This window comes from Temnothorax curvispinosus, unplaced genomic scaffold (assembly GCF_003070985.1).
Source record: "Temnothorax curvispinosus isolate PA1 unplaced genomic scaffold, ASM307098v1 QBEX01009517.1, whole genome shotgun sequence".
NCBI lineage: Eukaryota > Metazoa > Arthropoda > Insecta > Hymenoptera > Formicidae > Temnothorax > Temnothorax curvispinosus.
Genome location: NW_020219297.1, coordinates 365,651 through 393,347, shown reverse-complemented (window position 1 = coordinate 393,347; position 27,697 = coordinate 365,651). Strand labels below are relative to the sequence as shown.

At 42.0% G+C, this 27,697-nt stretch overlaps 1 protein-coding gene across 1 annotated transcript; it reads left to right on the top strand.

The window, feature by feature from the left end:
• Positions 1–23: 23 nt before the first annotated feature.
• On the top strand, positions 24–25,956 carry LOC112459089. Its single transcript, XM_025023019.1, has 5 exons — positions 24–623; positions 1,590–1,637; positions 22,566–22,670; positions 23,416–23,873; positions 24,016–25,956. Exons 1-5 carry the CDS (start codon positions 333–335, stop codon positions 24,809–24,811), a joined length of 1,698 nt encoding a protein of 565 aa, XP_024878787.1. The 5' UTR covers positions 24–332; the 3' UTR covers positions 24,812–25,956.
• Positions 25,957–27,697: the final 1,741 nt, after the last annotated feature.

The following is a 27,697-nucleotide window of genomic DNA, read 5'->3' as shown; positions in this document are numbered from 1 at the left end:
GAAAAGGACTGCGCGTGGAGTTTGGCGCTCAGTTTAACACGCGCCGGCGTACCGTGCGTCTCGTTTGCGATTTTCCTTCGGTTGCTCGACCGCCCGGTGGACGGATGGCGATTTAAAAGCCGCGCGACTGAGACGTTGGGTGCTAGAGGAGAATTCACCGTGTTGTGTTTTGTTTTCTCTCCCGAGAGACTCGTGTGCGGCGATGATCCGCGTCGCGAATGTCCGCGTGTAGAGCGGCATTCCGCGGCTCGCAGCATCTGTCAGTGCGTCCCGCGGTGCGTTCGCGATCGTAGGATTCCTCCTCCTTCTTTGCATCGGCATCGGCAGCCGCGATGACAACCGAGACTCCGAAGGTGGAGTTCGCCCTCGGCAGCGAGGTCTCGCCGGGTCGCTTCTTCAAGAGCGCGTTCGCGCGAAATTTCATCAGCAGCGGCCGCGACTGCAAGTCTCTGGATTACGAGCTGCTCGACAACGTCGGGGAAAACGAGGAGGATCGGAACAACAACGCGCGGAACAACAATTTCTTCTCGCTCGTGAATTTCGCGGACAGCAAGCCGGCGAACGGCGACGACGCCGCGGCGCGAGCCGCCGCCGCTCTCTGGGAGCAACCGAAGCCGAAGGAGGTGAATGCCTTTTGTACTGTTTTGCAGTCTTTTCTTTCACAACGCGATTCTCTCTTAATATTACGGTAACGGTAACTACGCACGTGAAATATCATCCACTCCGGAGATGATGTTGCGGTATCCTGTTATATATACGAGGGATATAAGAAACGCTCTCTATCGATACTAAAGATTCTGGAACGTACAAAAATAATTTCGCGCAAAGGAATGTGCTAGAGGTTGCACCGCATTCTACAGGTGAACGCACAAAGATTATACGTATTTCTTTTCATCTAAGAATTTCTCTGTCTCTTACCCAATTTAGAATTAATTTTTTCAATACGAATTTAATGCCATTTTTTTTAAGCACAACTTTTTAACTCGAATAATTTAATATTTTAATTAAATTTAATTTAGTTTGAAGGTCGAGTTTCGAGAATTCAGTTAAATTGAGAAATTTTCCCTTTTGATAAATTTACTCCAAATTGATTCAGGAATCTGCGTACGCCGCAATTTCCAGATGTCTCATACATTCCTCGTGGATTAATCTTCCATAAGGATGTGAGAAACTATTCCTACTTGTTCCGGAATCGCTAAGCTTAATAACGCGCTTGAATTACGATGGGAGTAGCGATAGTAGCTGCGTTACTCGAGCGCGTGCGTTCCTACTTTACGACTAATTACGAAATTCGTATAGCAAAGCGCAATGAAATCCTTCGAGCGTTAGACCGCGCGCGCACCTTCGAGTTTTGCAACTCGATTTAAATACAATAAATGGGATTTCTGCTGGATAACGCCGACCGTGCATATCTGCTATTGTGCCGGGCCGATCAAATGTCGAAAGATGCAACGCGCTTACGGGTACAGATATCCAAGCCGGAGGAGGAGGGGGGCGCGTTCGCGTTACTCTCGTTGAAAATGCACGTTTAATGCGTTACATATAAAGCGGCGGCCGTCAAATAATTTGATACTTTCTATTCTTGACAGGCGGCACAGCCGGCTGCAGATGCGAATGAATTGGAGAAACTTCGAAAGGTGAGTTTATTTATGCCTCGTCGGCTTTATATTATTGCACATTCATCCCCGACGCATCTCCCCGCCAAACGTTTCCCGACTCGGACATACGAACGTACCCCTTTATCTTCATTCAACGCGTTGTCAATGTAACACGGCTTATTTAGGATCCTGAATGGGTACCACTTTACTGTTTCGAAACGATTCAAGATCGCGGCGCGAAAGCCATGGAATGCCATGAAGATACGTTGTTTAGCACAAAGGAATTAAAGTGCACTTTCTGTTTCATAACTGAATCGATTATTTCAGACAATTTTATGCCGACTCGTAATCTTTGGAATCCGATAGAGGAAGCTGAATTTAATTCTCTAAATTAGATGAAATTATGATGGAGAAAAACAAAAAGATTTTTTTTTTCACTATTTCTTGGTTCAAAAAGTTAGAACTTGACGACTTCGAAGAATGAGTTCTTGTTAAATTTTGAATGAGTTTAAATTCGCGTTGTTCTGAGAATCTCTGTTCTCCGATTCCTCTCTTCTTTCAGTGACGGTAGAAAAGGGCCAGGTGCTCTTTGACCATGGCGCATTTTACGGCTCGAAACGACGAAGAGTTCTTTCATGTACGAACGACGCGATTATTTATTCCGAAAGTAACAGACCACGTTTCCGCTTGTCTTTATTTTCGTTGTTAAGCGTTCCCCGATTTGCCATCGGACGGATGGTGACTAATCGTTCGAAACAACGTGAGGTTACATCCCACAATATACTGGAATCCCGCGTAATATACTTTTTCATGCCTATTTCCTACCGCATCGCTCCATGCACGTTATATTATATCGGAACGAGTGGAATCTCATCAGAAATTGTTGGAATAATTGCAACGACCCGAGTACCATTCGGTCACCGAATATTCACACAGTGAGTGGACCATCTATTCCGGGCCTACTGTGAACTCTAACTGTCTAGTAACTACTGTAGCGTGGCACGAAATTCTAACCAATAAAATACAAGTAAATATTATAATTATAATTTGTTATCTGTAAATAGTATGACTCTGTTATCAATAATCGAATTCACTTAAGACCTAAACTACTGAGATCCTTAAATTAATTTGTAAAGCATTTATTCCTGAAATATTTATAATTGTTGATCATTCATCAGCAATGAATAACAAAAATAATAGAAGATAAATGACAGATACCTCGAGCGATTGAGTGTCACAGGTGTTGAGAACAACTTTGTTATCTTATTTAAACAAGAGAATTGTTAGATTGGCCCCGAGCCATCCGCAGTTGTGGGTTAAGCACGTGTTGATTTAGCCACTTAATTTTCCACCCGCAAAAGCTGTAAATGTCGACGGAAAATCGTCGAAGTCGCGTCGTTCCTGAAATATCCGTAGGTGGTTTCGTTCCCGACAGCCGTTCGCCACAGATCGAGTATATGTCGAGCGGAAGTCCGCTTCAGCCCCTCCCGTAATTATTATCAGTCCGAGGGACGCCGCGTGTAGGCCTTTGTAGGGACCTATCCGAATGCACGCGCGTGTGTTTGTGCACCGTGGCACGTTTGTCCGACCACGCCAGTGACCGGACAAACGGACGGAGCGGGTTCGCGCGTGATGTCACCATCCTGCTTTTTCGATCCCATACCATGACACGTCGGTGGTCGGTACAAGAAAATTATCATCCCCCTCTCCGCGTCATGGCAATAACCTGCCGCGTGTGAAAGAGTCACGTTAAATGATAATCCCTTCGTTTGCAGTGAGCCTCCTTTGTTTGCGTAAGATAACCGTGGTCCTATCATGTGATACGTAGAGAGCGCCAGACGGAGAGAGCAAGGTAAAATTGATTTCTCAGAAACGCTAGTGTGAAGATTCGTTACGGAACATAAAATCGCGATTGCAGCTTAAAGTGGCGCGCGTCCTTGTTGCAGGCGATTGAATTCCACCCCTGCGCCGCCGCACATCCTCGAAATTTTTATCACCGCGGGCAACGCGATTAAGCGGTCGCATGTCTAAGAACGAGTTATTTGCCTACGCTCGAGAAGTGCGTTTAAGGATACTTCGTTGTTGCTTCCATTTGCACACCTGCGTAAGGTATACATCATGGCGCGACACGCACCCGTGATTTCCTTCCTGATCCTTGCCGACGGTTTCGCACGTTTTACGAGTCACGCGGATAAGATACGATCGAGACCGAGAAAGGTTCGTAAGGGCCGGAAGAGCCCTTCCTGTCGATTGCGAAATCGCGCGTCGCGGTAACCGGTTTGTAACAAAGGATATAACAACGCAACTCTTTTGTAAAAAAAAAACCTTCTCCCTCGATGTGCTTCTTTTCTCGAATTTACTTTTATCTTGAAATTCGAAACTTATCGCTATCATTTTCTATTAACACTCGAGACGCAAATTATATTTTTTCTTCAGCTTTGTCGCTCGAGTGAAAGAGGGCTCGGAATTTTTGCAGGTCGACGGTAATTAGGGAACGCCGATTAATTAGCCGAGTAAATTGGAGCTACGGCAGTAACGAAACGAATCCCGTTGCTCGCGTGAGAATTAATCACGCGATTTCTCGTCTTTTAACCCGAAACGAAGTTGTCTGCCCCGACGCATTTTGCACACGACTAATAAAAAGGCAAATTGCACGCGCATTCTCTCGCCTCGTTGGCAATTTCAAGGCAACCGTTAACCTTCGTACGATTCCTTTGATCAACTTTTTTTTTTCAATATCCGTCTCGATGGTTCCAGCTACATCGCCGCGATTATAAAAGAGAACACTTCTTTTTATAGCTTCCTGCTCTTCCGTGTTCGCACGTTATGCCATCCATCTTTGCATCGTTGTGTAATATCGTTAAATCGAGCTTGGCGTTTAACTTTCCCTATATTTTATTTTCTTCGCAAATATAAAAAGTATACATTGCTCCATTTTGCGAGCTCTTTAGCTATTGTAATAATATAATACGAACTACATGAAATAGATCGAACTTGATCCATTTGTAAAACATTTGATTTTTTAATGAAATATGAAACACTTTAATTTTTAGGAAAAATGAACGTATAAAATAATTATAGATTTAATTACCTAATAATAAAGAATAAAAATATAAGAAAGGTTTATTATATTTTTTTAAGCTGTATATATTGAAACTATTTAAGTCGCATCGAAAGTTAATAATTTAGGGATATAAATATTGTTGTGTTACTAAAAGTAAAAGCTTGTGGGTAAAATATGTTAAGTAAACTAAACACAGCATGACAATCTTGACAGAAAAATAGCGCAATTAGTTTCTTTTTGCTTGAGTTCTAAAATGGTGCCGCTATTTTTACATAGCTCCGCTCTGAGAAGGAACGAAGCTACACAGTTTCGAAGAAACTTCTAAACGATATCTGTTTAACTCGCGCTCCTCAGAGATATACAATGTTTACGACGCGAAGTGGATTCGTGCGAGCGGGGCGCGAAGTTCGTAAGAAAGGAAGAGATTAATCTGCCCGACAGACCTCGAGGTGTTATTTCATTTATAGCGTCAAACCGCTTCTCGTGTGACGTTCTAGGAACGGCGAAGAAGAAGCTAATGGAACGTGATGATCACATGACGAAATATTGACATCACATGTAACAAGTGATCGAACACGAGTGTAAAGATACGAAACGGAAATATAACGGAGTTAGAAATGGATTTAACATAAATATTCGCAAATCACAATGCATCTATATTCCAAATATAAAAAGTGATAGACGCACCATCTGATGCATACTACTTAATTTAGAGCCTTGAACAATTCATTTCTATTTAAAAAAATCTTTCTAAAAGATCGTTTTTATCAAAATATCGGATTTAAGTCACTTTATCGCGACCGCTCCTCGTTCATTTCATAATAGATATTCTATTTTATGCTGCATCGACATCCTCGAAGTCAGCACATAACTCTACGCCATGACGCTTCGCAAATTTAATCACTATTACCTGACGGCCCTAGAAATTCCGCGTGTCATCGGCATCGCGATGAAAATACCACGTTCCATTCATGTCGCATCGTGACATTCGCTATTACTGTCGGATTTCGTGACAGGGAGAAAGAGAAGGCGGAGGAGAACAGTATCGCGCGGAGGAGTTACACTTTCCGCGGTCGTGCCGCACCGCGAAGCACCGTTATTCGATATTACGGAGACGGCAAGCGGGCGCTTAACCCGGCGCGTTGTTCGCCGTATCGTGGCTATTTACATAACCCAGTCCATGCATTAGTGCACTCTCGGGAATGCAGCATCCAGCGCGGCGGACCCGGGCGCGGGCTTGCCTCCTCTTCTTCCTTCTCCTCCCTCTGCCTGTACAGTTGTGCACCGTGCACGCTCTTCCGTTCGCCATAGCCGCGTATGATTGCATTCCGTAGTAATAATAATAAAGATCCACGTGAAATTCATACATTTGGCGAAGAGGGACGCGGTGATAAGTGGCCGCAGTTCTCAAGTACCTATACCGCCGATGTATTTTGAATTGGTACGCGAGAGCGAGTTATCGTCAGATGGGCCAACGAAAATGTTTTCGTTGAGTGGTCCGGAAGATATATGTAAAACAATGGTTCGGCGCGAAAACTCGGGAAGATCATTTGCCGTTTTATATTCTTCAGAGAAAGATTTTTATAGGTTTTACACTCTTTTTGTCTTTGTGTTGTTTGAGGATTGGGCGATATCGATCGTGCTGTTTAAAATTATAGCGTCATTAATACATAGGGGTCTTTTTAACGACTCGTTAAACATTTGATATGGAGATATGGAGTACATATCTTGACTCTCGCGTAAACTCATAAACTCTCATTAAACGATAATTCATTGTACGCGCTAGGGGCGAATTAGAGCAGCGATATTATTAGATGGATGATCAATATCGTACCTTCTACTAGATAGGAAGCTTTTTCAAACGCATGTCTGATAAATAGCTGTACAAGAATTAATTTTTTGTCGAGAGTAAAAGATGGTAGAGCTCACATTTTCCTGTAGAAAAGCTGTACGCGCAATGTCGATGGTGTAAGAGGAGGAAAATTACTCGGCACAAATTAAGGCTGTTATAGTTTTCCGATATTAGTCTGGTTAATGTGTACACAACATGTGTTACGATGTGTACGCGATAAGCAACACGGCTGATGAGAAAATCAAACAGACTTATCAACGTGTAAATATATTTAGTGAGAACATCCTTTAAAGACCGTTTCGTTCTTCATTGTTAGCACATTCGTCGATCTAGATAAGGGTCGAAAGACCGAGATTTGCCGTAACGAGGACGTCTAATGAATATTCATTTTATATATGCCTGAAAGAAATTGCATCCGTGTACGTCTATTTATGTAAAATAGATTAATGAGAGAGTTTGCTTTCGCAGAATATGTCTGTCGAAGATAGAAATGAGCAGTAAGAAATCGTCTGCGACGCGTGTCTTTGAAGGTTGCTACGTGAATATTTATTTGATCTAAATATGCAAATTAAATTCCTAGAATGGTCTGGTCACACAACTCACACATATACATATGTATTATATATTAATTCTTCCTATATTAGCGCGTGATATTAGGCATTTTTGGCATCGTAAAATATTATGTGAATATGATAGATACACCGGTCCATTCTCAGAATTTGCGAGGGATTAGTTACATGGACAAAGCGATTTGACGTTACGTCACTTTCGACTAGATTGTACATTACGCGGTCATAAAGTATAGTCCAATGATCCGCGCAATCTAGTCCGTAGATCATAGTGAGCGTTTCTCTAGTTCTCTCTTCGTTCATTTGAAAAATGAGCTGCCGTTAAATCAACAATCGAGTCGATGCCTGGTTAATCCATTGTTTCCAGTCAAGTTAACACAAACTGCTGTTTTTTAATTGATGGATTCACACAGGATGGGAGTAAAATGAGTGATTTCTTTTTCGAATAAATTTTAAATCTGAATCTAATAAAGGCCTTATAGATAAATTATTATGTATATACACATACATATATATATAATTTTAGTTTTATATATATATGTATATATGTATATATATGTATATATAACTAAAATGATAGATATAATGCTACATTAGCCAATTTATTAACTACGTCCATACGTACTGCTTAGGAAGGCCCTTATTTGACGATTACTTACACCACAGTGTCATTACTCTCTGCACCGTCGGGCCGCGTTCCACTCGGGTGCCCTCAGCCTCTTCCGGTTGCCTCTATCCACGAAATACGCACCTTCCCGAGCACGTACAACATGCATTAACCGCGTACATTCCTGCGTGCGTACATTCCGACAGCCCCATCTCTTTGTCTCTTTTGTTGGCAACGTTTACGAGCATTGCGCACTATATATATATGTATGAAGATCATACGAATTTATCGCGTAGTGTAATGTTAATTTATATTTTATAGTACATATCCATTTATAACAGAGGAAAATAGGAACATGAAATAGACACAAAATGTGAGACATTGCATGTTTCTGATTTTTTCAGAAGTTAATTGGAATCTATATTTATGCAATCGTGTCAAATTTGAAATATATATATTCATATATTCCTCTATACTTTTATTATTTTATTATATTTTTTTTATTTTTATTACTTTTCATATTTCTGCCTTAATATTGATCTATAATATAAAAGTCAAATATATAAATTAATGTATTAACAGATATCTTAAAATAAAGAAAACACGGAAACATTATCTATATCCTACATTTGGGTCAAAAAGTCAACAGCCATGCAGCTGGTTCTCGATTATCAGATGAGATATCGTATGTGCCTAAGGGTTGCCTGCTCGTTCAATTTGTTTTCCTATTTCCTATTTCAAGGATCGAAACGCGGCTCTTCTTCGTGACTCGTACTACTTTCTTTGTTTTCGCAATAACGAGCGGCCGCGGGCCGGCGCGATAATGAGGGGAAGAATCTTTAAATGCCAACCATCATGACTGTCAAGGAAGTCATGATATATAACGTTACGTTGACATTCAATTTGCATCACCATAATTATGCCACATGACACATCTGCAATGACTCTCTGCTGCATTCGCATTTTTTTTTCTTTACTATGTCCTCTGAACCTCAAGGAAATAATTAAAAAATCAAGAAGTAGTTGAGCATAATTATAATACAAATACAAATTCATAAATAATGCTAATTTCATCAATCTCGCCCTTGTGAATTTTTATTTTCCACGCTCTTTTTTATGCTAAAACTTTATTATTCAAATACGAGAATATAATATAAAATGTAATATGCAGTCCCTCACGAAAAATTCATACGACTCTGGTTGAAAATTTCTGACCTATCGTTCAACTATCGGAATATAGAACGGAGCGTGTTCAAATTATAGCCGCTTTACAGCCAATAAAAAGACAACTGCCACGAATCGGTCGATCAAGATCAGACGATTGAATCGAATCGTTCTCCACGTTCGCCAAATAAGTCAGCTTTCTCGCGCGAGAGACGGCGATTCAGGCACCCCGGACAAGAAATGAAGGTAAAAACGGCATGAGTCACCAGATTCCTTAATTTTTACGAGCGCCCGCGGATTCTTCATGGCCATCAAGATCAATTGCCATAACCGATGGTCAGTGTGCCTAATTGCCGCGTGACCTCGCGCGTTCAGATAAACATATATATAAGTGACTTCCCGATGCAGCAGAGAGATGTCCGCTTGCGAAAGCCGGCAACCGTGAACTCATCATTACTAATATTCTGAGACTAATGAGTGCTACCGTCGCCGAAGTTTTTCGTGCGGATAGGGAGGCGGGAAGAGGTGCTCATCTCGTGTTGTTGAACTCTAATAGTTGTCAAAATAAACGCAAGCCGTAAAATTACCTAGGTAGTTAATCCAGACATCCTCATGGACTATAAATTATCAGAGACTCAAAATTCCTCGCAAATAAATCACGTCGTTCTGTCTCTCAAAGTTCTGCTCTCTCTCTCTCTCTCTGTCTATTTATTATTTCCTATTGCTTCTTCAAGCCGGGTGTTATAAGATTTCGTTGCGACAAAAAAGGATATCGCGACGGCGAATGATAAGAATGATCGAGAGAGGCTCCGGTCAGGGGCATCACGCGAGAGAATTTTCCCAGCAACTGTTTCGAATGTGTCCGAGTGAAAGCCGACGTGTGCGAGGCAGTGCGAGCGCAATGCAACATTGCAACGGACCGGACAGTCGCGCGCGAACTCACCTATAATTCTGCGTATATACGCACGTAACGGCGCGTTTTGTAATAAGCCGGCTCGTAGAGCCGCGTTTCTCATCGTCGTTGTGCATATAATAATTCTGCCGTCGCGCGTCCTCACGGGGGACGATTATTATTCCACAGTACTGGACAAGTAGGCGACCTCTCCTGTCCGCCGTCGCCGGCGCTTATCTCATAATCTGGTCGATAATGAGCAAACTGCTAATCAAACGCTTCCGGCATTCGTTGCGAATTCCGTTGAAAACCCCATCTGCAACGGAGTTCTGCAGGCGAAACTTCAAGACGAATAATTGTGAATGACCGTCACTTTTATTCGCGTTTAGTTACACTACTTACTAACTTAATGAAAGAATATTTATAAAAATTTGATGAAAAATTAATGGAAGTCTATGTTTAAATATAATTATGTAACACGTGCCGCATAAACAGGTATCGTTATTATATTCGAATAAATTTGAATGTATATATATTTCAAATTATAATATACATTATATATATAGATAGATATTCTTTAGTCCGCGTAACGCGATTTAACAGGAAGCCAGCCGTAAAGAATTGCATATTAAAATATTTATTAAAAAAAAACGAAAACTTCATAATAGAGGGGATCCTTTTCTATTCAATTACAGTGCTATTAGCATTGATGGGCCTATAAAGATGTCTGGAAACTGGCAATTCATTGCGAGTCCCACTGCAACAATGGCAGTAATCTTTCACTTTCATGCGCGACCAGCAATTAAATCCGAATGGCAGAGACAGTCGATACAATAAAATTATAACTCTATACTGAGAATTATTTTTAAAGATTGCAATAATTGCAGTATAAATGCACATGTAATACGAATGACGGTAAAAGTAGCGACGGCTTTTAATTCGAGTCGTTATACGCCGGTCTTTCCCATAAACATTCCGCGATTCCATTTACTCGACGAGCAATATCCACACAAAGAGAAGACACGCATCGCAAAAAAGTTGTAAAAGAGCAATCTATTTCCGTCTGTAACACGGCCTTGAGCGCGGTCTTCCACGTCTCCTTCCTCTATGTTCTTCATCGTCGAAAGTCTCTCGTCACGACGAGAGATTCGATCCCCTTTTTGCTCCCTTTATCCTCCAGTTAGCATATTTGGCATACCGTCGGAATAACTACGCCTCTTTATCGCGCTTTCCGTTTGCTCCATCGATTCTGTGGATTTCAGGGCGCTTTATGACTCTAAAACCACATTCGCGATATCGCTGGGATTTATCCGTCGTGGAATTCTGCCGTACTCGCTCGAGTTTGGAAACATGGAAACACGCACGATGATACACGAGTCTCGTATTTCCTTTAGTACGTGGATTCCACGATTAGTTTGAAATAGATTTGTCCTTGACAAAACTATGAAGACTGTCTTTCAATCATACATGTTTCAAGATACAGGCGATTTTTCGAAATAATCCCGAACGACAATAAACCTTAATTTTTTAATTCAATTTTAGATAATTATTTTAACCCTCCGTCACTCCCCTGGATCTTTTTGGGCACAAGCGAAATTTTGAGCTCATCAAATATCTCCGAAATAAAGAGAGGGCGAGGTCTGGCTCCCCTCTCTAAAAAAGTTGTTAGTAGTGAGAACTCACTCGCCAAAGGACGCCAGGATCCGGCAGGCTGGACCCAGGGGGGTAATGAAAGTAGTAAAAATAACGGTGGTGACGGAGGGTTAAGAAAATTCAAATTTCAAAATTAATTACAAGTAATTTTTAGATACATATAATAAATTTAATATTCATATTTATTATATTTATATTAGATACTGTGATATTTATTATATATACTTATTATATTTAGATGTAATAGGACAATTTTCAAATTATAAATCGCGTGTGATACGAGGGGCAATTTTTTTCTGTTTTATTGTGCTTCTGCGTGTTTTGCGAAATTAATTTTAACCTCTAAAAAATCGTCAGTTCTATTTGTTTTTGTCGACTCGGTTTATTAACTAGCGTGCGCCGCGTCGCGTCGGCGAGAATAAGGGTCGTATTCGGTCGAGCATCCTAATTGCACATCGGCGCGACTGCCGGACGGGATGTCGTTAATCTAATAATTGTCTTCATTAATTTATCGAACGCACGCCACCCCCTGAACCACGTGTCGGCGGCTAGGTATTGACACAGTTCGTCGCAATTATCATCGCGTGCCGCATATCCCTTAATTAAGCGCACGCCGTGCGTCAATTAAGGTCTGTTTAACGTACGCCCTCTTCCTCAGCGATTCGATATGCGAGCCTATGCACGAGCTTGCTTCTCTCTGTCTTTCTGCGTGTTGTCTGATTTTCTACCTGAGTCATCGCGCGGACCATCATGAAATATAATCTGACGTGTCTCGTAACGCGGGGTTCATCGAATTGTGCAATCGATAATTAAACGAGTAACAAGGGTAAACCGAGTAGATTGCGTGACCTTTTTACGGGTTACGTTAACATGTTACGTTTGTATGTACAATAGCATTTTAATCTGCCAAAAATTGATAGAATTATAAATAAAAAAAATATTTCGGCATATAAACTGGTACTTCAATTATCTTTTTTTAATTATAGCAAAACGTCGAATTATATTGGGAAAGTTCGTTAACAGTTTAAACTTATGAGTCACTTTTTTTGTCAAACATTTTATCTCCTTTAAACGCTTACGTAATCCACGTAGCAATAAATGGAAATAAATGCCCATTTATTTCCAATAAACAGACGAACGTAGTTACGACCGGGCGACCGAGTCGCCTCGTGAAAGTAAGAGCGCATGCAAATACGAATGCAGAAGGTCTTGTACGGGATGTTGTTGGGAATCGGATCAAGGAGAGTGCCTCCGATTATTTGGACGGTCGCTGCCGTCGGCGCGCCGGTTTCTCGGTGCAAGTCTTGTCTTCACGTAAACGGCTTGACGCTTTCGTGGACACCGAATTTAGCGATTATGGATATACACACACACATAACCCGCATACATGAGCAATTGCCTTTCGACCTTTGCGCGCTTTCTGCTCTCACGAACTAAACGACCGACGCGACGCACGGAGAAAAGCGGTAAGGGATACACGTCTGCATATCGCTCGATTTTTACCGAAAAAGCTTTATTTGAAAATGAAAACTAATTGAAAACTAATTTTTTTTCTGGGAAGAAGTCTTGTATGTAGAACAGATCCTTGGCATATACATGATACATCTGATACGTACGCGAGATACCCGGTATGTAATGTCACACGTGCGGGATCACGGTCCAACAGTCGTGATCCTGCATATCGAAGGTAAGAATCTGATCTCACGACGCGGCAAACCGGCGTTGAATCTCGACGATGCAAAACGTAGAGATAGTGTTCTCGTCTTTTGACGAAGCGTCTGCAGTATCCGTCATGCCGCAGGTGCGAGTAAAACACGTGCACATGCATGTAGTGTGCGTGTGTGTGAACGGAATCTGCGTGTATCGTTAAATATAAGATATAGGCGCGCCGTTCTCTCTGCTGAGGTCGATTTCGTAAACCTTTGATTTTTTATGTGAAATAAATGTTCAAAGAATATATATTTCATTCTATTCTAGTTCCGTTCTACATGATCAACGTCACGGTCATAAAGATACGAATCAACTAGGGTTTAACAGGAGTTTAACTGATTGTGAGATAAAAACAAATCTCCGTTTTTCTTTTGGAAAGACAGAATTAGAAAATAGATTTTAAAACGATTGCGTTAGAATTTAGAATAGCGTACATCAACAAAATCCTTGTTTCTTTATCGATGTTATATATAGAACTATATTTTAGAGAGGAAGAGAAAGAAAGAAAATGTATTATAATAACTCAGAGTTAAGAAACTTAAATAATTAACTGCATTAACGTATGTTTATCGAAACGGCACGTAGGGAAGTTTGTTTATTGATGAAAATCTTCACGGTACCGCGTTTATGTCCAAAGAAGATTACGTCACAACGAATTATACATGAGATTTTATCCCGCTGGTAACGACAGAGGAAGCCGTTGAACACATCTAGATGGATGACACAAGCGTGAGGAGTTCTTCGACTTCCTGACCCAGATAGATACGGGTTAGGTTCTAAATGTAGTCTGAGACAAGCTTTTCGGTGGCCCGGAAAATTTAATGCGGGTACCAGTGTGCTCATTCCATGGCCGGAAGTTTACTCAAGCAGCTACATTATAAATTCGAATAAAGATGATCGATAGAGCAATTTTAATCTACTGCATTCGAAATTGGTTAGATCGCGTCAGTTATTAATGATCTAACTAATTTTGAACGCAGCAAATTAAAATGGCTCTAGCTGTCTGTAATAATTACACGTTTATTCGACGCCGCGTTTTCTTTGCAAACAAGAAATAGTCAAAGTGCTAAATATTAAAGAATAATATTGCGGGTTTGAACGTACACATGCAGGCTTCTCAAACTTCAAGCGTGCAGGGACTTGTGTGCTAGCTTAAGAAATCAATTTTTTCGGTAGGTAATTTCAGTAAACCTGTAAGAGAATCGTTGCGCGACTGCAACGCGCTACAACGTCGTAAGAATAATTCGACCGGTGTGCGCGTAGGAGAGTTCCGGTAGCGAATGCACGCTTTGAGATCCGGCCCGAAAGAAAGAAGACCGTGCCGCACAACGCTGCAATTGTGTAGAGCGCAGTCTCTCTAATCGCACGCTCTGATTAGCGTGTGTACATCCGCGCAATGATCCCGCGGCGACGCGACGATCGAGATGAGTCATCTGGATCTGCCACTCAGGTGGAAGATCAATCGATCGTTTTCCGGTGACACGATGGACGTCAAGGATCCGCGAATCACGAATCGATACGAATTTTTGAAATTTGCGAAATTACCGAAGGAACGACGCGGCTCGTCGCGCCCCGCTGCTCCACGGTGTATTATTCATTACGCAAGAGTATTTCACGAATTACGGAGATTGCGATTTAAACTGCCGAATAGAATTTAATCCTCCTTTCCGAGAGGCATAGATAACGACGGTGATTTGTCCCTCTTGTTTCACGCTCCAGATATCACAGCGCTATTTGCATTTGCTTTTTAATTTGCCGAAGAACTAAGAACCGCGGCTGCGGCCGAATCCGGAGAGCCGTCGCATTTTTATTTTTCCGTCTCTTTCCTGTCTTTGCGGCAGATGCCGCATCCGCGAGGCGTGACCAACGCGTCTCCGCGTCTCCGCGTCTCCCCTTGCAAACTCGCTTAATGCCACCGGCACTTTTTGGTGCTCTCTTCGCGCTGCTCTCGTGCGTACAAGCTGCCGTCGCCGTCGCCGCCGCGGACTCATGAATGGCGATGGTATGAACTATTCGTAAAAGCCGGCGGCTTATTTTCGGATCCGCGTTATGACACGCGCGTGTGCACTTCGAATGCACGCGACGTGCGCCATATAATGCGTTATATCGCCACCACTACACGTTTGCAACGTGTGCAGGGAACATACTTCGTCGTATCTTACGTAAAAAATATGCAGAGATACATTCTAGCTGTCGTTAAATTAATGAGCACAAAAAATGTTAATTATCAGAACGCGTACGCATGCAGAGATTGAATTACTTTACGTATAGGGTTCGAATTCCTCCTTCCCCCGGAAATAATAATTAATCCTATATTGAAAAATATACGCAGGCAGGAATTTCTAACTACGGGTAAATTCCAATTATAATTGATTCTAATTCACCTATTTTTTTACAGAGTCGTTATACCGTGTAGAAGTGAAAATTGCATTTAGAAAATATGCGGCACTAATCGCGCCGTCACGCTTCATATGCAGCTGCTGCTCCATCGGAGAAATAGAAGGGATAATAACCCCGGCGAAGGCGACGCCGTTAGTCGCTTCGGAGGAGATTCACGGAGACGCCGTGAGTCACTAAACGGCGATTTGTATGCAACGCGTAGCGCCGGCGCTACAAAGCATTGTGCGAGGGAATCGCATTGTACGCGAAGATGTAATTCTCAGGCGCGTAGGGCAGCATAAATTTCAGAATTCGGCGCGTTCCGCGTTACGTACACTTAAGATATGATGACACGAGGTGAATACCGTATATAGAATCGTGATTATCGTATATAAGGACCTCGAAGTCCCATGTAATTAGGACGAGCTACGCGCGGTAACTGTATACAGATTGCGGTGTTTAATACGCGGTTTCTCCAAAGTTGATAAACCTGCCAGAGGATTCTCTCTCAGCGGAGACGGAGGGCGAAAACGCCGGCAAAACTGTCGGCTGCAAAATGGCGCCCAGACTCGATCTATTTTTAGTGCATTCCAGCTGAACGGATGGAGAAGCCTAACTCGCAGACGATGTTTCGCTGGGAGGAATCGCCTCTCATCTTGTTGGAATGCCAACAGCCGCCCCCCGTCTCCTCCACCCTCTTTTTTCTTACTCCCCTTCTCCTATTTCCTCTCGCGTTCCGTTTTCGCGGCTCTATCATCGTTTCGTCGCTACGATCTTAATATGCTTGTTCTCGATAGTGATGATGCAGATCATAGATTCAGAGTTTAATTCTCTGATTCATCAATTGTTCTAATTAAAATACAAAAGAAGCTTTCTCTGTCTCACACACACACAGTGCATTACCGTTTTAATTTTGCTTCATCGAAGAAATGCTAAATTATGTCGTCTTTTATAAATATATTTTTTTAACGTAATTTTTCTCACTAAAACAAAAATTCGTTTTATTGCACGTCAATTTTCTGTTTTATTTTCGAAAATTTTAATAGAGAACGTTTATAAAAAGGAAACCGAAAGACAATGTTGCATCTAATGTTCAAACACTTGTTATCAGCAGGTACGTACCGTGCTTCTTCGCACGCTTTCATTGTTTCAATGAAAGAAACGGGCTTTGAAGATAATAGGATTATCGATTCTCGAACAGTTTGCATATCGTACAGACGATCAAAGATAATTAATAGTCTTTGAAGACTTATTCACCTAGTTACTTGAACGGAAGCTATTATAAAGTAAAATAGATGGTTCAATTATATACCGCTTCGCCACTTGACAATAACCCTTTCTGGGGGATAATGAGAGATCCAGGCGGGTCGTAATTACGTGGCGGATGTCGACCTTCAGGTGAAAATAATCATTAATTTAGACAATAGAAAAGCGATTTGTGTCGTAGCCAGGAGCTCTCACGGCGAAAGCCGAACGCGCGAGAAAAAAGCGGGGAACGTTTGTCAGAAGCGTTTGCGCGACATACAGAATCTACTTTTCACAAACACAATTTCATTTAATTTTACAATTTACTTTCTCATCATATTCATAAAATATACTTTCCATTTTCTTGATGCTAGCGAAGATATACTAACTGGAGTTCTCAGCGTTTTAAGTATTATCTTAATTCGCGGAAATGTAAAAGTTTATCTCGACTGTGAGTACATATCAATAATTTTATTAAACTGATACCGGATATTTACTTGATCAAGCGTTCTGAGACTTGTATGCGTTATTTATCGGATTTCATGTTGATTTACGCTCTATCGCGATATATACACATATATTATATTGTTATCAGCCGAACATGTCATGAACGTCACGTGTACTATTTATAGCGTTCCTCAGATCGCGGGCGAAACATTTCTATTCGCGATTGTCTCTGAGAAATCTTTATCTCGCACACGATCTATGATTATTCGTAAATCCTCATTCATACTTTTCTACCTCGAGGTCATCGCGGGTTAACGACTGCCGGCTCGTCGCGAACTCGTTCTCAATGTTGGCTAGAAACCGTTTCGTACGGTACCGAAGCTTTTTCTCATTAGTCTCGTCTTATTCTCTCCCGTTTTTTCTTTCCGTTCGGGGGGGAAAATACGTCTACGTCAATTCGCATAGATATATACAGTTTTGCAGTTTTTACTGTTTTTTCGAAATTATTGCGCACGTAAATACCTCCGTTTTAATGAAAATTACAAGCTAAGTAATGTCTTTCTATATTACGATATTTTGTTGACTGCTATAGACACTAGTTCCACGACTATCACAGTATGATATCTCTCGATCATAACAGCGACGTGTAATGTCACGTTTAATTAAGTTACCAATAAATTCTGCCGGCTGAATTATAAATAACGCACGTATGATTTAATCCCGCCTTCAGTAAGAATCAACAACGTTATTAAATGTAAGAGTAATGCTCTCTCGCGAGTGTACACGATTCTCTTCCCGGCGGCGGAGTATATGAACGCGAGGCAGTGTCTATAAGCCTCTCCACCGAGAGGGGCTCCGCAAAATGAATGGATTAAGTGGATCGAGATAGATCGTTAAAGGCAAATCGTCGAATGCCGATGCGCGGCTGTAGTCTTACACGTATCCGCCGCGTTGCCAAGAACAGGTCGTAAGCTGGAATATTTACTATCGCATGAACGAGTCCGCGTGCGCACTCGAGTTAATCTCGAAGGATTTCTTTCTTTCTTTCTCTTTTTCTTTTTCCCGCTCTCCCCAGGACTCGCCGTTGCATCTCTCGAGACTCTCGAGAGATGCTGGGGCAGAGCTTTCTCACAAGTCGACACAAAGAATTAAGCTCCTTTCGGAGCGTAACGCTCGATAGCGAATGCGAACAGTGCGGACGATACATTCCACGCCTATCGCAGACGAAGGGAGGGAAGGGGGATACGGATTTACGAGGTGCTCGTGCAATTTCACTCTGATTCCAATAACGGCTGCACGAAATGAAGAATTAATCCGCGAAGGCACTAACGTCGTACTCGCGCGCGCCCGCAGGACCTTCCCTTTTACCTGATCTTATACGTGTAACAAGTACGTCTATCGGTTGCGGAACTTCATCAACTTCTTCCCACGCGCATCGGCAAATGCCAGCATTCAAGGATAGAATACAAGGCAGAATATAAGAAAGGCGAAAAAAATCGCTGGACTCGTCAGAGCGTCTGCTCGGCCGTGCGATACGTGTATGAACACTATAAACGCGGGGCATGAATAGCTTCCCAGGGGATTTTTCTTCCTATATATATGTGTATAAAATAAATGCGAGAAATATAGTAGGCAGCCGCTTCCCCGCGTGCGCGCCGTATATATTACAGATTAATCTTTGTGCAATCAGAAACGAATATCTACGCCAACGCGCGCGCGATAAATATTCCGCATCGCTTTCTGTGTATATATCGTATATCCTCTCTTGTGTGAAAATCTCCCACGTGAGGTGAAACTTGACGTTAACTCCTAATGACGAGCGGACCACTAAGCGCGCCCGTATTACTTACAAGCGCAGTTCTCACGCGTCGGACAAGCTAGATTAATTTTTCGAATGAGCGAAAGAAATTTCGATTTGCGTGAGGCGAGCGCCGGTCTTGTTTCGCGCGTGGGTCGCAAAGACGTTTCGCGGGAACAAGTGAAAGGAGCGATGCAATTCGAGCATCCTTTCATCCGAACGCGAGGGCAGGACCGGAGGAATGCGCGCGATCCCATCCATCTTAATTAAAATCTAATTATTGATTCTAATAAATGAAGTTGAAGAAGGCAAGACATGTGAAGAAATATTAATTAAATATTTTTTTCAGTTGTGGAAAAGTCAATGTAAATTCTTTCCCATAAAAGAATTGATTAAAAGTATGTTTTCTATAAGAAAATCCTTGTCTTCCATTGCGATAAGGTAATACTTTTTCCTTGTCCTAATTACAAATTTTCCTTCTGCGTATAATAAATATTTATACATATTTCTCTGTTCAATTAAGATAACTAAATATTTTCGAACCTTCATCAGACGACGAAAGATAGAAGTAAAAGAGAACGGATGCGTAAAATAGATAAGATCTTGAATGCCAAAGTTTTCAATCGAGCACGACATACAGCTGACATTGACGTTGAACCATTTAGAGAACGGTGCGAATATCGGAACAATGGCGGGCCCGATGTCGTCCCTAATAACAGTCGTATTTCGATTTCTATTCCGTTCATCCTTTGTAACTGCGAACAGATCGGCTCCGCGAGGGACACGGCGAGAAAGACCTCTTCCTAGCATTTCCATACAATAGCGGGAAAAAGACGGTATGTATTGCGCGATATCCGGCGATGGCCTCCGGATGATAACGAGGCCAGGATGAAAGATGTCGAAAGAGCCGTACACGTCCACGAGAATCGCGTCTGGATCAGATTTTCGCGGCGAGGATACGTCACGATCGTGTCACGACTCTTTTACAGGGGCTGAATGTTGTAACTAAGGCACGCATTATGGCACAAGTGTAACGGACACGGGGATAGACTCGGCGTAAAAAGTAATTCGTTCGTCGAGAGGTAATTCGATTTGCGAAAATCGCGGCACGATTGAGGTGCGCAGCACCTCAGTCGGATAAAGTCTCGCGATTTCATAACGCGCGCGCGAATTAGACTGAATCTTTTTCTTCGCTGGTATTTCCTCCATTTTTCCGTCGAGTGTGTGAGGGTATATTTACGGAAAGTTGAAATTTTCATCGGCGGCGACGGCGGCAGCGGCGCGGCGGCCGAGCGGATGGGGTTACGCATGGTCGCTCAGCCTGAACAGTCCACCGGCTGAATACTATCGTGACGTCACTCGCTACGGTCACTGCCTGAATTATTCAGTATTTCTTCGTTTCTAGTCGTTCAGCGATGCCGCGTGCAATCTCGTACGAAAGTTTGTTTTTACGCACGCGGCGCGTAGTATAGTAGCGCGCGTTCTATCGTTCCATCTTCTCTCTCTCGCGACAGGAAACTTCGATGAAAGTGAGAACCGCATTGAGATCTATTCATTGTAGCTTCTCCTTGTAAAATTTTCGAGATCTAATTTCCTCGTTAAATATTAATTAATTGAAAGTATCGCGACAATGCTAAATGCTACGAAACGTTTTAGCGGTATTGTGAATTGCAAAAGCGAGCATTCTACTTCGGGACGTAATAAAAAAAGGTTGATCTTTGTAACGAGCTATCCTCGAAGGACGACCATGGCCGTCCGTTAATAACTACAACGATCCTACTCCGGTACTTAGCCACGCTGCCGGCGATGGCTATCGAAATTAGATAGAAAATTGCCTTCGTCTTATTCGACTTTGGTCGAAGGTGTTTCATTAAATTCTTTGAGAGATGCGGAATCGATAGATCCGCTGGATGCTATCGGACGGTATATCGGTATTGCGAGCGGCCAACAGCTGCCGCACGGTATCGAGCCGATCGATTAAGCGTGGAAGGGAAACAGGAACGCGCGAATAAAACGATAGCGTCTGATGAGAATTAATACCAAACTTTTTCGCGGCGTCGCGAGACTCGAGATATATAATTTCGTTAGTCGTTTAGACGCTCCCGTGGAAAACATGGAAAGTGAAGCGTACCTCGTTAAATCCGTGCCGATTCTCTCCGACTTCCTCCGTGACCTTTTCTCGGTGCGGCTCTGATTTATGGACCATCTCCCCGCCCGTTCGCCGTCGCTTCGCATTCTCCTGGAAAACCGACAACGTTATTCGGTACAATATTCCACGTCAAGATAGAGAATATTCAGTTTGTTAAGATAGCATAATAATTATTGCGGCGCAGATAATAAATCGCTCGGCGTTAATGATCGTCGGTTTTTTCGTTTCGTCATCATTTTCTTCGCTATAATAGTCACACATTGTTTAAACTTGATAAATTGTTTTAAACTTTCCAAATCTACTTGATAATTTGAAGCCTAAAAAGGTGACTAAAGTATGTACAGAAAAGGTATGAAGGTATAGAAAATCTCACGACGTTATTGAATATATTGATAAAAACAGGAAAGTATGTGTGTGTGTTGTCAGTAGAAGGAGGTTTGTAGGCCTATGCTGATTACGATTGCGTTTAATTAATTAACCGATGCGCGCGGATTACCTCGAAGACCCCATTACATAGCTCGTTTAACGGAGAGCATTTTTTAAAAACGGCGCTATTATATCGTCGGACGTGTTATTAATCGACATAAGTACTCTTCGCAATTAGCGGAATAGCGTAAAATTCGTAATAATACGTTCACGCCAGCGGCGTCCTGTGATTAATTGCGGAAAGCTATCGACGCTCGCGCTTTTTGCGTCTCTTCTTTTTCGTATCTCTTTCATCCGTCTCATTTCTCGCGACACACATGGACCGCTATTCCGTGCACGCCGAGTCTCACACCGGAGCACCCTGATGGTTAGAATCGTGATTTCGAAGAAGTACCGACTATTAAGCCCGCAACTTGTCCGCGTCTTTCGTCTCTTTCTCTCCTTTCGTTCTCTCTTTCTTTCTCGCAAATATACGCACGTTATGTTCCGTCTCTTTCATCGCTCTACCTACACTCTCCAAGCAGATCGTTACTAGGGTAGAAACATGAGTTTTTGCCAGTAAAGCAAGGTGGAATGCGCGGCGAGGCAGCGTCAATGGATCCATAAAGTCCGCTCGCGGACTCCATGAGTTCGAATCTAGTTACGACTGCACGCGGTGCAAGATGAAAAAGAAGACGTCGGAAGGAAAGGTATTGTCGGAAGAAAGTCCGCGCGGAAAACCATGGCGAATTCGCGGCTATACAGGCGACGCGTGTGTTTGATGGAGAATAGCATGCCGTCTGGAGAAATCTCTCCAGAAAAATATTCCCGCTCGAAGAAAAATATCCTGCGAATTTCCCATATCTAAAAATGTCTCTTTTATCTTTTAATTAATTATGTAAACTCCATGATTTCTCTCCTTAAACCTAGTCATGACGGCAACATTACATCAATCGTAATCTAAAATCTAAAATATCCGACAGAGTACGATCCGAGGATATGTAAGTAACGTAGTTTTATTTTCTCGTTGCAGCAATGCCAGTCGTTGAAGAAGGAAAACCGGAGGCTGCAGAGCGCCTTCCTGCAAAACGTCTTTCTTCAAGCGCGAGTCGACACGCTCCAATGGCAGGTCAAACAGGTTCGTAATCACGCGATAGCTGAAGATCTGCAGAAGCAGAAGCGCCCGATAACGTGGCCAACCGGTTTACCTCGCTCCGGTTACTCGATATCGCGTCACGTAACAACCGGTCGGCATACGCGATCGACTACTTTTCCTCTTTGATGATCCATGCGATTTTCGTCGATCCGAGTTTTTCTATTCGTCCATTATCATTTTATGAATGAAACTTACATGCGTGCACTGTACGATCCATCTTTCGATCGCTATTAACATTTTGCTTTGATATAGTATCTCGAGTTTTAGGAAAAGTATTTCGAATATAATCTATCTTCTTGATTGAAATATAGTTATAATTAATTTTTATATAATAAAAAAAGTTATGATTTGTATGCGATATCTTGGGATACTTGTATTTTATATTTTCTCGCTAGAATTCTTTATGGAACGTGTCAGAAAGTTTAATACTCTTTGAAAGGAAGCTAAAGCTCCATCGATTATATCGCGCGCGTAAGAGATTCTGAAAATAAACTATTAATAATTCATGAAGATCCATGTTATTGCTTATACTTTTTTCCTTTCATTTTTTCTCTTTCTTGTAGATCGATATCGTTTATCGATTTATCTGCTTACAAATTAGATTATTTCTTTATTAATAGTATTATTGGTATTCTCGCATATTTTTTCACGTAAAGGATAGGATATAAATTTATGCAATGAAGCGGCAGAGGGATCGAGAATTAGCGTTCGCTTGGTTTGTTCGCAGGTCGAATCGAACAGGCAAATGTATCGTTCTACGATGGAACAGGTCGCTCATTTCTTGGGCCGGGCTCACAGGAGCCTGGAGATCCTGCACGCCAAGGAAAATCCCAAGGATAAGAGACGTGTGCCGCGTAGCCGTAGCGTGCACACGGTAGTGCACGCGGACCCGTCGCCGAGTCGCGGAACCGCTACGCCGTCGCCCTCGTCGTCGACATCTTCGCCGTTCACACGCGCCAAATCGGTCACTCAGATTGGATCGCCGAATGCTACCTGCTTCCGTGAGTTCACCTGGTCGGTTCTGCGAAGAAACGATCCGGTGCACTGCACATCGCCACATATCAAGTCACCGACGGATCTCAAGACGAACGACGTGCCTGATAACGTCGTCTATCGCGAACCCAAGCAAACGGAATTAAACCCGGACGAGATACCGCCGGAGAAACTATCTCAGGAGGCGTTTAGGTGCGTGCGAAAGATTTCAGAAAACCGTATTGCTCACAAGTCGAATTATTAACTTGTTACTATTAATACTAATTATTATCTTTGTTATTATTAGCATTATTAAGAAAAATCAATATGATAGATCTGCGAAATGTTTTTACAGGTTACTGCGAACCGTCGAATCCTTGCTATCGATGCGAGAGCCCGATTTGACGAGAATGACGCCGGTCGAGGAAAACGGATCCTCTCCTTCCCCTACGGTGGACCATCATCGTCATCATGACGCGTCTTTTTCCTTATCGACCGGTAACTTCGCCAATTCGACAACCTTGCAAGAAGCCGCCGCCTATTCCGGATGTTCCAGCAGCAGTCGTGGAAACGAATCGATCAGTGGACAGCAAAGCGACAGCAGATCGCCAAGTCTCGTCAAAACGTCCGTCACCGAGTTTACCCGAAATCTGCAAAACTTCACACCGAGCGTGAGAAGGTCGCCCGACACTGCCTCCTGGAACTCCAGTAGCAGTAAAACGACCGAGGAGGAGGACCTTGTCGCGTTCACCGCGTCATCGAGCGGAGCCACGTCCAACGGCACACCGATCTCGACGCTCACCAGGGCCGCGAAGCGATTAGAGAAAAAGGAGTCTACAGGACTAATTGGCAAATCTAAAGTAAAGCCGGCCAGCAGCCCGGTGAGCAGCGCCGAGGGCGAAAGTGGATTCTTCTCGATCAGCTCGTTCCAGGAGGTAGGTCTGCCTGCTTCGGCAGCCCTACCGGTCACGCCGATCAAGGGCTGTCACACCGAGGTAGGTCTGCCGGAAGTGCCTCTGGACAAGACCAGGCACCGACGGTGGTCCTCCACGCCGGCGGAGATCCAGGCACTCTTTAAGCAGCATCGAGCGAGCTTCGGTGGTACGCCACAAACCACCACCACCGAGTCTGTCAGCGTCTGTTGGGTTTGAGTGTCGCGGGAGCTGTCGCCGACGATTATGATCCCACCGCAAGCGATCGTCATGGTTTCAGTCGGATCTCGCAGACTAGACTAGCTCGGACCGCGAGCGCGATTTTCAGGAATGATATACTTATTGTTAGATAAACCGATAAAGAATATCCAGGAATTTTGTAAATATCGCTTCTTTTGTTACGTTGATAAAAAATGTAGAGCTGTAGTACTGATAAAGCGCTCGATAGTAATTACTATTTGTTCGATCGTTCCGATAAGACGACTCGAGTGTACATGCGGTTTATTAAACTTTCTTACAAGAAAATTATCTATTGAAATGTGTTAATGGATAGATAGGAAGCGCATAAAGAAAATAAGGAATTGATATACGCCCGCGTAATATTGGGCGAGAGTTTCGTAGATGATGCGGCCATTCTGTAAGTATAGAAAAGAATAGTATAATAATCCTGACATTTTGTAATCAGCCATATCTCTTGTAGTTTCACTGCTGATATCAACTCCGTCATATCAGTATCAATGAAACTTCTTCTCTGCACACACGAGTGTCGCGATTATTAATGATTTCGTGCATGACAATGACTTTGTTCGCCAGAAATTTACGGACAAGTTTGACACGTTAAGTACATTTTGCGGTCGACAATCGTTTTCATTTGACCGTCATTTGATTAACTAGGCATTATTTAATGAATTAATTATTTTTGGATTCGAGTTAATTTGATTCAATTCGAATATAACTAAAACAAGTTTAATTTATACTAATATGTATTGCGATGTAGTTCAAGTTAGTGTAATTCGATTTATTAGATGCATGACAAATTTTTTTAGATTCGGAAGAACGCAAAAGATAAATTTTTTGCAAATACTTTTGCAAATTCATATTTTGTACTATAATTATTCTCGTGTAAGTTAATAGTGGTGCAAAATATTTTCAACTTAATTCCACCAATCTTTTCTATCTAATTGGAATTGATTATTTGCACGATAATTGTCTCATTTAATATCGTTACACCGCTCATGACGCGACGCTCAATTTGTAGGATTTTTCGACAGTGATTGACGAAACTGTAATTCTCACAATTCATATAATCTAATTCACGAGGACAACATATCTTTTAACGTAATGAAACAGCGTGATCTGAGACTATTATACGCTAGCTGCGTACCTCAGGGAGCGACGAAAAGACCCAAAAGTTGTAGAATTGTGCCGCCCAGATAGCGCTTTCATCGCCCCCTCTACCCCCGCTGCGGTACGTATCTAGGGCGAAAAGACCCAAAAGTTGTAGAATTGTGCCGCCCAGATAGCGCTTTCGTCGCTCCCCCTGCGGTACGCAGCTAGCGTATAGTTCTAGGCTTTACAATATTGCGTTCTCTATATATTTCTCATTGTGCGTAATTTGTCATTTTCATTCGTAATTATATAATACAACTGAATATCATGCCAAAACGTCTTATTTCATTTCCCATTTTATCCTTGCATTTTCCTACATTGTACATTTATTATTATATTTTGATACAGCTATGTATAATATGAAAAATATTATACTTAAGATATCTGCATTTGGAATAACCTTTACAAAAGTTGCAGAACTCATTAAAAAAACTGAAACATAAAAAATATAAAACTAGAAATAATTATAGAATTCCAGTTTTTATTTTTCTTCTATATATTTAATTTTTAAGAAATTATTCTCTAGAAATTATTCTCTTTCTTTTAATGTTAGTTCATCTATTGTTTTTGTATTTCTTTAATTAATATACTGTGCACTATCATTTATAAAAACGCGGTATATGTTTGTGTATATGTGATGTGTATGACATGTAAATGTATGTGTCCACAATGTGCTAAGCTCGGGTCTGTGGGTTCGCTAAACCCAAATGACTGTGCGGATCAACCACCCCTGCGGGTTATTGTTATCTCATGCGGCTTTTTGGCATGAGAACTTTTTGGCTCTCGAATCTACAAATAGCAAATTATGTTTTTAAAATCTTATACAGCTTTGCGCGTCGAAGAAGACACTATAGCCATCTAGTAGGAGGACAGAAAGCTGCTAACAGCAACCAGATATGCATGGATGTATCCCACAGCATTTATCATTCGACAGGCGTGCCAATTATCTTATCTACAAGTCCATAAATTTAACGAGTTAATGTGCCAAGTATCTTTCATTTATGTCTACTGATGAACTTTTACGCTGAAATAGGTCACGCTTAGGTTTTTCTTCCAAACAGCCTGCAGTCGAGATTCCACGAATCGATATATATCTATAGGTATAATAGCTAGTTTAACGGGGTTAAAGGAATTAGACTAGTTCAACCAAATAATATCTCGTCTCGAGTCGTCAACTAGATCGGTTTAATATTCAGAGTTTCTCAACATATTATATTGACTTAATATAACGTTAATACAAGTTTAGGAGAAATTATGAAATATTCATCAGACGGATAGCAACTGTCGTGTTGGAAATAAAGAGCTTTGTAAAAACTTGACTTGATCTTATCTAATCTCTCATAGCATAATGATGCTGTTTAAAGGACAACTCTAGATCAGATATTAGAATAATTTAATCCAAGAGACAAAATGATATTTAATCGTAACGAATTAGCATGCGCATAACAGTATGTCTGACTATACTGTGGACGAGCCAAGGCGAGTCCCGAGCTTCTGTTTTGAAATTGTTTTGGATCGAAATCTGGACCGGACGACCCCAGCATCCGCAAACCCGCACTCGTGGAGACCCGGTCTCTTTATCGGAGCTTATCCTGAATGTCAGCTCAATTGTGGCACGTATTTCGAATGTATGCTACGTATAAGCTTCCCCGTTTCCGATATCACGGCGCTATCATTCGTTGTACGAAACTTCTCTCGCCTCAGCGACCTGATAAC

What these genes read in the sequence shown, in the direction of transcription:
- LOC112459089 (XM_025023019.1), top strand. Translation starts at nt 333, where the DNA reads ATGACAACCGAGACTCCGAAGGTGGAGTTCGCCCTCGGCAGCGAGGTC. An exon ending in AGCAACCGAAGCCGAAGGAG is followed by an intron (nt 624 to 1,589) that starts GTGAATGCCTTT and finishes TATTCTTGACAG; the next exon opens with GCGGCACAGCCGGCTGCAGA. An exon ending in AATTGGAGAAACTTCGAAAG is followed by an intron (nt 1,638 to 22,565) that starts GTGAGTTTATTT and finishes TTCTCGTTGCAG; the next exon opens with CAATGCCAGTCGTTGAAGAA.